This window comes from Schistocerca gregaria, chromosome 2 (genome assembly GCF_023897955.1).
Source record: "Schistocerca gregaria isolate iqSchGreg1 chromosome 2, iqSchGreg1.2, whole genome shotgun sequence".
In the NCBI taxonomy this organism is placed as follows: Eukaryota; Metazoa; Arthropoda; class Insecta; order Orthoptera; family Acrididae; genus Schistocerca; species Schistocerca gregaria.
Window position 1 is genome coordinate 110,684,493 of NC_064921.1, and position 13,785 is coordinate 110,698,277.

The 13,785-nt window shown below is 41.9% G+C and overlaps 1 protein-coding gene across 1 annotated transcript in view; it reads left to right on the forward strand.

Moving 5' to 3' along the window:
- Positions 1–13,785, forward strand: part of LOC126335664 (uncharacterized) — a 116,902-nt gene that overhangs the window by 51,707 nt on the left and 51,410 nt on the right. The window contains exon 3 of the mRNA XM_049999119.1: positions 5,220–5,291. Within this exon, the coding sequence (XP_049855076.1) occupies positions 5,220–5,291 (72 nt within the window). The remainder of the gene's footprint in view (positions 1–5,219; positions 5,292–13,785) is intronic.

Here is a 13,785-nt window from a genome sequence, read left to right on the forward strand (position 1 = left end):
TAGCCCGACGTGGTCACCTGGGTGGTACTCAGTTATGAAAATCTGGTCAGATAAGGAAACATGAGAAGTGGTTTGTGGAGAGTGGAATAGGTATGTGATGACAGCCATTTTATAGTGGTTTGAATTCGTCCGAACCGATTGAGCTCTGCCTACAAGACAGGCAAAGATGGCACTAGCGGGGAAACCAAACACCGAACGCCTCATTTGACGATCAAGGCAGCGCTGGATAGACGATCTGGCGAAAGACCTGGCAGACCTGGGAATTGAAGACACCTGGAGGAACCGGGCAAAAAAGAGGAAGGAATGGAGGCAGTTTGTGGAAGCAGCGCGTGGTCTGCGGTCTGCAGGGCCTGTGATCGCTGGGTACCCCCCCCCCCCCCCCTCTCTATCTATCTATCTATCTATCTGTGTATAAAGATGGCTCACATTTCGAACAGTGATCTGTCATGTCTTCAACTTTTACTACAAGCTCGATGTACTACTGTAAAATTTCTTATTTCTAAATTCTTGGAACACTGAGTCCAACCGTCACAACTCTAACGCATTTGTTAATAAACGTTATATAAACGACAACGTATGTTGTGTGTCGTAGATCAGATTATTAGCATCAAAGACTGTGTAACTATATTGCAATGAAGTCTAGTTGAAGTTTATGCAGGAACCAATGTTCAGGTCCTCACCCTGTAGCTCATAAAATTTGCGTACTCCGTTTGGTAAATAAATAAATAAGGTTGCTATAATTTCAAGTTGACTGTAGAATTAATAATTTAAAAAGAAGTTTTTCATCATTTAAGAAAACTGAAGCAATCCTGTCATCACTGAATCTAACGCTTTAAAATATTACAACATATTGTACTACTTAAGTGTTAATAAGGTCTCTCATTTATAGAAGGGCAATCATCATATCTTCAGATTTTATTACAAGGACGAATGTTCTACTGGAGGACGTATTATTCGCAATAGCCTTGGAACAGTGACTATACCTATATCTCTTTTTGACTGATATGATGAGACACCATCTTATTGCGTAGTTCATTGTGCGCTGTTGTACGTACATGATGATCCATTAAAAATAAGCAAACAGTGCAAAGCAACGGATCTACCATTCGCAAGAAATAACATTTGAATTTGAGATACCTTCTATACAGATATTAAAATTACACATTTTTCATTGATATCTCTGCGAATGAGTACATGGGACAGGTGGACAAAAAGATTTTTCTTGCTAAATTCTAATGCTTCAAAATATTAGAACATTTTTCCATCAACGTTGCAAAATTTTTAAAGCACGAGATCGAATATTATGACAGCATAGCTCTGTCGAAACCGGCCACACAATAAAACGCTTTTTTAACGACCTGGGCTTGTGAAATTTTCTTCAGTGACCATACATTGCTGATCGCCCCCATAATGACAATGTGAGGAACCTATAATGAATCAAAATCTTCATATGCGCATTAACGCCTAGTGTGGTTGTTACTTCAGACGTTCCTTTAAGTAGGCAACCACGAGCCGTGCAAATTCGTCGTCTCTAACGACCGTGCCAGAAATGGGACATTAACTTCTGCTCTTTACATTTTGGTTACACTGTTACAGCCCTTAGGATACGCCATTAGCACCACTTACTAATGCCGAAGTCGAACAGATGTGGTCCACAAATAGGATTATCTCAGCGTTACCCGTAAACGAAGACCTTTACTCCCATTTTCTCTCTTTCTCCTAATTATACTGTTTTACTCTACTAACAGATTGTTGTAGTGCTTCCTTTAAAATATGTTTCGATCGACCTTCTGATCCGTAGCTCTGCAAGTGTGTTACTGCACCAGCTGTACTGTCTTTTAAATCTGATAATAAAAACTTTCTGCTACACTGTACCGTTACTCATCGCTTTTCCTAGGATTAGGGTACCCGATACAATACGAATTCAAAAATCGTAGTGATGTGAACGTGCGTCTTATTTCTGCACTCATTAAGCCTATAGTTTACAATTTCCACCTGTAGAGAGCTGGTTCATTTTTTATGCACGATTGTTGTGAGATTTCTCGTTATGATTGCCTTTTTTAAGAAACGGGATACGAATGAACTATTTTGTAGTGATCTTTAAGAAGTATTGATAACAAATAAAATTTGGTCACCTGGTTCGAGTGCTTTCTACCTTCACAGAGTCTCCACTGCCTCTCTCCGGAGAAAACAGCCTGGTGGAGGATTCACACACCGATAATCAGGTCCCAGTCGATGTTTACGACGTTCCTCAACTTTTGCAAGTAACTGTTCTTCCTTCACTTCATCCGTTGTAAGAAACAGAAAATATATTCATGCGAAAATGCTACCCGTCACTAAAAATGAGCGGTGCACTGACGATACTTCCGAAATAATTCAAGATTTTGGCGCCCACGTGACATGCGTAGTATACGCCCTATCTTGTACAAGGGACAACATCTGCCATAAGTAAACATCTCGAATAATAACAACTTGAATGCTCTTGTAAATTATTTATTTCAAGACCGCTTTCGTTGCGTAGAAACCACGTCACCAGTTTAAATCCGTTGAATTGCAAAAAGCATTCGCTAATGTTGTCGTCGAATTATAGTTATACTCAGTACCATTGTTGGGCGTTTTACCGCCATAGGTGAGAATTGAAATATAATGCACTTTCTTTTTTACTACGTTCGGTCTCCCAGATATACCACCCCACTCCCTCCACGACCGCCACACAATGCTAATCACCAATATTACTTTTAATCATTAAACTAAGGCTACAAGACTGCCCCTTTCCTGGGGACGAACCCCAATTTTCATTCTTACGTCTCAGTTCCTTTAACCTCTGACTGAGGGCAGCATATGTACTCAATTCCTTATTTTTTTGTTTTCAGTCTTTCAGTTTTTCTTCTTTCTTTCATTTTTTCGCCTCATTTGTGCATTTTTTCGCTATTTGAATTGAAATTAATTTTTTTCGCCCTTTCTCTACCATAATTTTTTCCGTCCTAGTGGCTCGTCTAGTCTCGTCTAAAGGTAGGAACCACTCTGGTTACACTCAGTAGCGAAAAATAGACCAAACTGCTTACGTGGTGAATCGTGACATTGAAATTGCAGCACTGACAGGAGCAAACATTCCTTGGACTAAATGACGCAGTTAGAGAATTGTCAGGTAAGTGGAAAGTGTGAGTCCACCGATACTTCCGCTTATCTTACATTCCGCCAATTGCGCCATTTTTGCATATACAAGGAATGTTCGGTTCTATCAGCGCTGGAACTTCAATATTAACATTCACCAAGTAAGCAATTTGGTCAATCTCTCACAACTGAATGTTACTTAAATTCGACACAATTGTAGCGAACTCTTTTTGTAATTTTACGTATTTAAACTGATGATGTGGCTTATATGTCACGAAATCAGTCATTAACTGAATTATTTACAAGAACAGCCAAGCAGTTATTATTGAATACGTTCGTATTGTAAGTATAGTTGTGAGCACCTACTGCCTACCTTGAGATTCCGGTGAGAGCACCTCCGATATTACTATAGATATGATTTTCATTACTCCCTGTCGAACTTCACTTACTACCTAAACTCAAACAACGATTTTTTTTAGTAAGTGCTCTCACTAAGAACAAGATTATGATTTCTTTGAGCTATGAAAGATTCAAGTTGACATCGATGTTAACTCTGTTTCATTGTAGCTCTAACTTTGCGATTTTTAGTTTGTAGCTGTATTGTGGAGGGTACAGTGAAGTAGTAAATTATGCCTACGTCTCGTTCTGATGTAATGCGACATCACCTTACGACGTTGTTGACCGTGCAAACACTGTTGTACATACATAATTATCCCTAAAGATAAGTAAACAATGCAGAGCAAACGCTCTACCATTCGAAAAGAACCACGTTTGAACCTAGGATCTCTACTCTTCAAATATTCAAATCATAAATATTTTGTCAACATCTCTGCGAATGTGTACATTGGCATGTGAGGAACATTATTTTTATTACTAAGAAGGAACGTAAACAACTAAATTTGACTTACCACATTATAAAAAGAGCTCAGGATGTCATAAGCCGCGAAGTATTCTGTTTCCAATGAAGTTTATGTTACACCTGGTGGTTACAATTTAAGTGAACCTACTCACAGAGGTGCAGTGTGGGCTGAAATTATCATATGTTTGTAAAACTTGGTAGCTATACTGATGCGTTAATACTGATTCGCGCTGGGAAAAATTAGTTCCAATTTTGGCCACCAGGTGCAAATCTAGCGCTGTACAGCAATTTGTCGAGATCTCTGGTGAACATATTGAACAAACTGTGTAAGAGGAGGTTAATAATAAAAGCAGCATTATACGTTTATCTCTTTTTTGACATTTTCTGCCCACATCCCGTTCCTAATCCTTTAGGTATGGAAACGTTTGTATACGTCTTTCTTGCATCCACAGTGCCAGATCTACACCTGGCGACCAAAGTTGGAACTACCATTCTGGACTTAAGTGAGAAGCTGCACTCTAATTGTGACCACCTGGTACTTCTTTTGGTAAGCACAATGTTCCACGACAATTTTGTCATAAACACTGTTGATTAGACATAGTGATAAGAGATACATTCAGGTGCACATTTTACTTTTACATTATGTGCTTGGTACATGTACATAATATGCACTAATATGCCTGTAACGGTAAAGCAATATACATTACACATATACATAAAACACAGAATGTGGTCAAAATAATGTGATTCAACTACTTCTTGTTGTTTATTTTTATGACACAAACAATATTGCTCGTAAAGAGCTAAATGTCTGTCTCATTTCATACTGGAACGTAATGTCATCAGCAGAACGTTAGACTAATCCACTCAAACTGTAAACGTTATTTTCTTAAGCAGTCATTTCTGTACCTATAATTTAACTTCGTGACGTAAGTGCTAGGAATACAACGTGTTGCGGCAGTGCACACAATGTCAGTCTGCTGGCACAAATGGAGTGAAAGAGGCATTAACACTGGAAAAGTATTGTGTAACAATGTCCTTGCTGGCCACAGGATACGACGTTAACCTAAACTGGCACTTTGAGACTAATAAGAAAGTAATATTTCCGCGTAAAAGATTCAGTTATAGCGCCGTTCCCGTGTGAAGTGAGGCACTTAGAGCAACAGGCGAGACGGAGAAAGCGAGCAGTCGACATTCATGAGGTCCTTTCCCACATTCCACATACAGTGAGCTCGTATAAAAGCAGGCTCCAGTGGCCAGAGAGGTGTCAGTCATTCGTTGCCTCCAGCCATTCCAGCACGCAACAATGAGGATCCAGGTACGTACTGTAACACCAACGCTTTTACCTCCAATCTTGTGTTCGCAGTGGACGCTAACTGACATCTCTGCACCAGTTCTGTCCGATCATTTAGTATCTAGTGCATTAGGTGATGGTCTCCTATTACCGACAACTCATTCCGAAATCGTTAGCTTTCCAACATCTAAATGACCTTTTCAGTCTTACAAGAAAAGAATTACAGTTTTCTTTTCCTTTCTATCGACTGCATGTAATAAGAAATCCTGTCTTCTTTATGCATTTATGGACGAATTAGACTACTTTACTGGATACACCTCTCATGCCGTATTTTGAAACCTTGCGGAAACTCCATGGAATAATTTTATTTCGGTACCACTTTCGGTGCCTCATTGGCACAATCTTTAGGCTCCTGTACAAATCGAGAAAATTATGAAGCTTACAGTAGAATACAAGTCTGTTAGGCAACATTAAAATTAAGTTACAGTACATATGCATTGGTTCAAATGTTCAAATGTGTGTGAAATGTTATGGGACTTAACTGCTAAGGTCATCAGTCCCTAAGCTTACACACTACTTAACCTAAATTACCCTAAGGACAACCATACGCTCCCATGCCCGAGGGAGGACTCGAACCTCCGCCGGGATCAGCCGCACAGTCTATGACTGCAGCCCCCTACACCGCTCGGCTAATCCCGCGCGGCAAATGCATTGGTAACCAGGACAAAATGAGACATCTAAAACTCAAAGGCGTTAAAATAAAATGTGTGAGATACAAATGTTGATTGTTGCACAACAGATTTGTATTCTATTGTATGCTTGGTGATTTTGTCGATTTGTATAGGAGTCTGAAGACAGCGCAAATAACCCACCGAAAGTGCTATCGAAACAACATTATTCCATCCATTTGCTGCTGTTGGGTATTTCTTTTCTATAAGTCATCGGACAGCCAGAGTCTCTTGTTTCCTGTTATACAAGACGGAATTTCAGAATTCGTGTTGACCCTGTCCATGTGATTTCGTTTTTATTTTCTTACCTTCTGAAGACTAGGTTAAGCAGTGCCATCTGTTGACCAGACTCATAGTGCTGTGCTACTGCAGGCATCAGTTGGCGCAGTAGTGCCCTACGCTAAGTACCAATCAACTTTGTAAATGAAATACGACTCTGGTCTGAAGACAGCATCACTGAAACTAGATACTAGAAAACTAGATAATACAAAAGCGAGTAGGTCTTTGTCGAGATTACTGACTCAAGATCAGTCTCCAAAATTTCCAAAACGGTATGTATAAAATTAAGTCCTACAATACCCCAATACCGTTATTGCACTGGAGATTTGATGTATCTCTCGACTCTAACCAAACTGTGGGCTGTGCCATGGATGTTGTATAGGCATACATTTGAAATTGGCTTTAAAACAAAAGCTGTAATTTAAAGGAAACAAGATAAAAGCGATTTTTTCTGAATCCAATCACAATTACTGCAGTAATGTATTATCGTTCACATAATTTTTATTAAGGAAGTCAAGTACATCAACACATTACCGATTAAGTCTTTTGATTTGTTACAATGTGTAACATAAATACTGCACATTTAAGAGTTTCATCAAATAACTATTAGAATTGAGGATATCATGTTTTGATAATGACGTATCCATTAAAAAATCCTATGGGCATGAGATTTACATGTGAGGTCGAAACTTACCAAACAACATTTCACTCTAATAATATTTTGATTAGTTCATATTCGAATATAATTGCGGTAGGTGTTCAAAGAGTCTGCTCGAATGCGTGATACCTTCGCAGCAAGAATCGTTCAGTCAGTCGAGCGAAACAGGATTCTGTGTCATGACGAGAAACGAGTAACTAATTCAGGGTCTGGTGACAACTGAGTCCACACCCCACCACTTTCATGACACTCCTAACAGAAAAAACGAATCTCTGTTGGAACAGATAGTAATGCTGCCCATTCAACAGGGGTCACTCGACCCTTCTACCTTCCAACACCAACTCGGTGACACTTGCTGGCAGATTAAGACTGTAGCTCCGTACCGCGACTCGAACCCACTATCTGAGTTACTCAGGCACAACTCACGCCCCGCCACGACAGCTCTGCTTCCGGCGATCCCTATGCCCTGCCTTGCAAACGTGAGAGTCATAGTCCGGCACACGGCATTCACCTGCCAGGAAGTTCCAAATCAGCGCGCACTCCACCGTAGACTGAAAATTCATTCTCCACGGTTCCTAGTTTTTCTAACTGGGTGTAATACCAGAACAACTAACGATGAATAGGCTCCGGTGGTACTGTTAGCTAATTAAATGTACGAAGGTAATTCGAATTACTGGTATGCCAAGGAACATTCCGCGTCATCTGTTTGACTGCAAGTATTTTTAGATTCTTGTTTATGTGCTAAAGTTATCTACCACTTTATGGAGTTCCATCCTATTGTACGGACGAGGGACACCAGCTGATGATACAAATGAGAAAAAGTGCCACGACAGCCGTACATGAGAATGTTGGTATTGTCTCACACGACTAGTTTCGGCGGCACGTTACCGCCATCCTGAAGCCCCGTCACGGCCAAAAGAGTATTAGAATTCCTTGGCGCGTTTACTGTAGAGTCCTTGTTACTAGTGCCTCGTGATACCAGTTTAGGAGCTACTTAACCGAATAGTAGCGGCTCCTGTCAAAGAAAACCATCATAACGACCGGGAGAGCGTTGTGCTGACCACACGCCCCTCCTATCCGCATCCGCAAATGAGGATGACACGGCGGTCGGGTGGTCCCGATGAGCAAATTGATGCCTGAAGACGGAGTGCCTGTGACTAGTACATGTGGGCTAGCTTCCCTCAGGAGTCTCTCCTCGACCAACGCGTACTAGTAACAATGACTCCACAAAAAATGTGCCTAGGAATTTTAATACCATTTTGATCGTGTGGGGCCTGAGGATAGTGGTAAGATGCCTCCGAAACTAGTCGTGTGAGACAATAAAGACATTCTCAAATTACAGGGCTGTTGGAAATTTTTCTCACATGTATCTACTAATATTGTTAGTACTGTGCTAAAGATCATGCTGTTAATAGTGCCTGTGCCGTATGTACACTCCTGAAAATTTAAATAAGAACACCGTGAATTCATTGTCACAGGGAGGGGAAACTTTATTGACACATTCCTGGGGTCAGATACATCACATGATCACAGTGACAGAACCACAGGCACGTAGACACAGGCAACAGAGCATGCACAATGTCGGCACTAGTACAGTGTATATCCACCTTTCGCAGCAATGCAGGCTGCTATTCTCACATGGAGACGATCATAGAGATGCTGGCTGTAGTCCTGTGGAACGGCTTGCCATGCCATTTCCACCTGGCGCCTCAGTTGGACCAGCGTTCGTGCTGGACGTGCAGCCGCGTGAGACGACTCTTCATCCAGTCCCAAACATGCTCAATGGGGGACAGATACGGAGATCTTGCTGGCCAGGGTAGTTGACTTACACCTTCTAGAGCACGTTGGGTGGCACGGGATACATGCGGACGTGCATTGTCCTGTTGGAACAGCAAGTTCCCTTGCCGGTCTAGGAATGGTAGAACGAGGGGTTCGATGACGGTTTGGATGTACCGTGCACTATTCAGTGTACCCTCGACGATCACCAGAGGTGTACGGCCAGTGTAGGAGATCGCTCCCCACACCATGATGCCGGGTGTTGGCCCTGTGTGCCTTGGTCGTATGCAGTCCTGATTGTGGCGCTCACCTGCACGGCGCCAAACACGCATACGACCATCATTGGCACCAAGGCAGAAGCGACTCTCATCGCTGAAGACGACACGTCTCCATTCGTCCCTCGATTCACGCCTGTCGCGACACCACTGGAGGCGGGCTGCACGATGTTGGGGCGTGAGCGGAAGACGGCCTAACGGTGTGCCGGACCGTAGCCCAGCTTCATGGAGACGGTTGCGAATGGTCCTCGCCGATACCCCAGGAGCAACAGTGTCCCTAATTTGCTGGGAAGTGGCGGTGCGGTCCCCTACAGCACTGCGTAGGATCCTACGGTCTTAGCGTGCATCCGTGCGTCGCTGCGGTCCGGTCCCAGGTCGACGGGCCCGTGCACCTTCCGCCGACCACTGGCGGCAACATCGATGTACTGTGGAGACCTCACGCCCCACGTGTTGAGCAATTCTGCGGTACGTCCATCCGGCCTCCCGCATGCCCACTATACGAACCTCGCTCAAAGTCCGTCAACTGCACATACGGTTCACGTCCACGCTGTCGCGGCATGCTACCAGTGTTAAAGACTGCGATGGAGCTCCGTATGCCACGGCAAACTGGCTGACACTGACGGCGGCGGTGCACAAATGCTGCGCAGCTAGCCCATTCGACGGCCAACACAGCGGTTCCTGGTGTGTCCATTGTGCCGTGCGTGTGATCATTGCTTGTACAGCCCTCTCCCAGTGTCCGGAGCAAGTATGGTGGGTCTGACACACCGGTGTCAATGTGTTCTTTTTTCCATTTCCAGGAGTGTAGTATTGTCGGTATAAACAACGGAAGTATGCTTCAGGTTCCGTCGCTCGTGTGTTTATCTACTTTAACCACCGTTTACAACTAGCTTACTGTTGTGGTTGGCAGGAGAGCCAACCGTATGGTTAAAGGAGGCCGAAATGCACGCGTTTTAGCTCACGCAGGCTGGCGTGAGGTCTGCAGCATGACAAGGGAATTACAATTGAGAAAAACGGACGTAGCTGGTGGAATACTTAACTTTAATCCATTAACGGAGAACGTCGCTCTTTATGGCACATGATTCACAATATCAATAGTACGGGTACTGGCACCTTGCTAGCTCGTAGCAAATAACGTAGTTGAAGGATATGCTAACTATCGTCTCGGCAAATGAGAGCGAAGTAGTCAGTGAACCATCGCTAGCAAAGTCGGCTGTACAACTGGGGCGAGTGCTAGGAAGTCTCTCTAGACCTTCCGTGTGGCGGCGCTCGGTCTGCAATCACTGATAGTGGCGACACGCGGGTCCGACGTATACTACCTGACCGCGGCCGATTTAAAAGCTACCACCTAGCAAGTGTGGTGTCTGGCGGTGACACCACACTTAAAACGAGACGTTGAAACCATATTCTATCAAGCAAGGAGAAGAAATCAAGCCAACTCTAGCAACAATTCATTTAGCAAAATTACAAAAAACTCAGACCGACGCAGCCACAGCGAACCTACTCTCTTTTATGTATAACTTGAATCGTTTATGGAGGCTGGAGCTAACTATATCAAAAGAGGAGAAATAAAGATAAGAATCTGTCTTCTGGGTAAGTATAAATGAATGTAGGCCTGCATGTTATTTTGCGAACACAATCGTCAATGCGATCGCGAAGTTAAACATCTCCATACCTGAAAGCAGAAGTTCTACAAAGCTTTTCATTTACTTATTTGTTTATTATGTGGCGTAGATGCATCAAAAAAAAAATCGGGGTACAATGGTAATGAGACCCTCCTCACTGTTTTACTTACACAGCTAGCCACTTCTTCCCTGACAAATTTGTTTCTCATCACTTCCTAGGCCTTCCTAAATAATTTCTCCCTGCCTCTTTGTATTTTCATCAGTAACTTGTATTCCTGTGCTATGTCGTTTTCAAGATTTTTTCTTGCTTTTCCTATCTCCTGTCTAACTACCTCATTAGATATGTTATCTGGTTTTGAGTAAGCTCGTATCCATCTTAGAAACCAAACTTTCGTACTTCATGTTTTGCGTTTTCCTCCATGAAGAAATTATGGAAATAATTGCATAAAAACTTGGTTGCAAAACTATTTTTCCCAAAGCATTTACGTTCCAACTGAATTTTTTGCCTAAAATCTGTCTAATCTTGTAAAATTTCAACATGGAACGTTTGACATTGTTGATTCAACGTGTATAGGACTCCATATATGTCATATTTTCTCCCAGCGTTAAGCAATCGTCTACAGAAACTAAAATAAAAATATCTTGGCTTCGCGTTGAAGTTGCTTGATATTTTGGTTTATTTTATTGATGTAGATACTGAATTCAGTATGCTATGTTGTACACCCCTTGATATTCTGTTCTACACTCGATTCCTTTTTATCAATAGAAGAAAACGGAAATAGAAAATTAAGGTGAGTAAACACTTTTTTTCGGGGAAAAAGTTAGTTTCGTTAGTAATTTGCTAGCCGATTTCTCTTCTGGATTGTAGATGATCATATTTTATTCATAAATAGACTTTTCTAATACACTCTTTGGCATCGTATTTTATCCATTAATATCCTGGGTAATCTCCAGCTACACCGCAATGTCACTGAGTTAGCGACACAACGTACAAGCATTCGACGGTCTGAGCTCTGTAGGTGGAGAAGCGTGGTTTCATACAACACGTTCACGTGCTCCCTTGCTAAGCACTATTGGAGCATTCCTGTTGGCCGATGCACGCTATTTCAGGGTAAAAAGCTATAAAAGAAACAGGACTGCCACTATTTGGCTACATTATCTCATGTATATTGGTCAATTAAATTTCATGCTATTATTTTCCTTTGAGGTTATTTGAACCTCTACGTCCATTGTCACTTCATGACATGTCTTAATGACTTTGTAAACCTTAAACTAATATTGCTTTCAAAGGTGTAATATAAAAAGAGACACATGAGTTAATATTTATCAACTTTGGCATTCAGTTGAGAGAAATTCTAGATGTGTTTAGTTAAAAAAATATTTCATCTTGTCAATTTCATTGGCACATATAATTTTTGTTTATCTGATGTTAGTCTAACGGCTGAAAACCGATAACAAATGTTGTAAGACAATAAGAAAGTGTAGTGTGTTTTTCATTCACTATGATACTGATGTTTTAGTATATTTTAACCTCGTTGGCCAGGGCTGAATCTTACAGGTTGTAGAAATTAACCCCAGCGAATTAAGCAACACGGCACGCTACAGATAAATGAAAACCGCAAGAATTATATTAACTCGAAATGTTGTAAGTGAGATGCCAAGAAACGTGAAAAACATGCTTATCACGTGCGTAGAATCAACACAAAATGAACGCAGTTCCTGGAAAGGAATTTTTGCTCCAAATTAGAATATACGGGGTTACTCTAAATGATGGAGCCATTTTCAAAACTTTGTATTTATTCAAGTACAAATCCAAAATGAATAAGCCTTACACCAATGAAAAGAGGAAGTTTCAAAGTTCTTTTCATATTGTTTAATATGAGTTCAATAAACTCAATGTTTTGTAATTAATTAGTTTTTGATAATTATTTAATAATTAGAAATGTGATAAATGTTCAATGTGGCCACCGTTGGCTTTACGAAAAACATCGACGCGGTGTCTGTTGTTACTGAGTGCACGGCAGCAGTGATCCGGTACCGCAGATCGTTCGGAGTGGCTGGTACATGCGAGACGTAAAAAGCTTCCTTCACATAACTTCATGAGAAATAGTCGCAGGATGTGAGATCAGGGGATCCCGTTGGCCAAAAGTGCAGAGCCACATCCTCAAGTCCTCTGCTCGATCATTCAAAAATCCTTGCACATCACCGTGACAATGGGGGGAGCTCCATCCTGTTGGAAAATGCCGTGCGAACTCTACCGGGCGCCTCTGGAACCATCACCGAGCGCCCGCCCAAAACTCTAAAACTTTCTCTTTTCATTGGTATAAAGCTTGTCCATTTTTATTTGTACTTGAATACGTACGAATTTTTGAAAACGTGTCCATCATTTAGAGTAACCCTGTATATTAAAGTGTGTAAATGCAGGTGATACAGCAGAAAAAATGCCAAATGGTCTGTTGATATTTATGGACTTCGCCAAAATAATTAATTATCTTACCAATTCAGTCTGATTTCGGACTGAGAGCAACTATACTGTGTTAAAATACTATTGCCAGTAGGAGGAAGAAAGTGGTACCCTTAGTTTAAATAGGATTAGTCTAATCATCTTACGTGCTGTATTTCCGAACGAACCACGTGCTGGTAATAAGTAATTCTAGACGTACCAATAGAAAGAAATGTCGCCTATACACGATGGTGAGAAGAAAGCTCAAATGCTTGTAAAGATGTTGTAGCGTATGGCGTGGTGAGAAATAACTATAAGGGAAACAAATTAGATAAGTTGCGCCGTTTCCGAGTTAACTAGCACTGAAGTCAGACAATCAGGGCGTTGCGCGAGCATTATCAAGCTGCTCCCCAGTTAGTGTCAGTTGTTTACATAACGTTGATGATGGTTCAAATGGTTCAAATTGCTCTGCGCACTATGGGAATTAACATCCATGGTCATTAGTACCCCAGAACTTAGAACTACTGAATCCTAAATAACCTATGGACATCACGCAACACCCAGCCATCACGAGGCAGAGAAAATCCCTGACCCCGCCGGGAATTGAAGACGGGAACCCGTGCGTGGGAAGCGAGAACGCTACCGCACGACCACGAGATGCGGGCTAACGTAGATGACTACGCAGGGAGACTGCTCAGTCCGTGGCTCGGGTTCGATCCTTATAACCGCTCTATGTC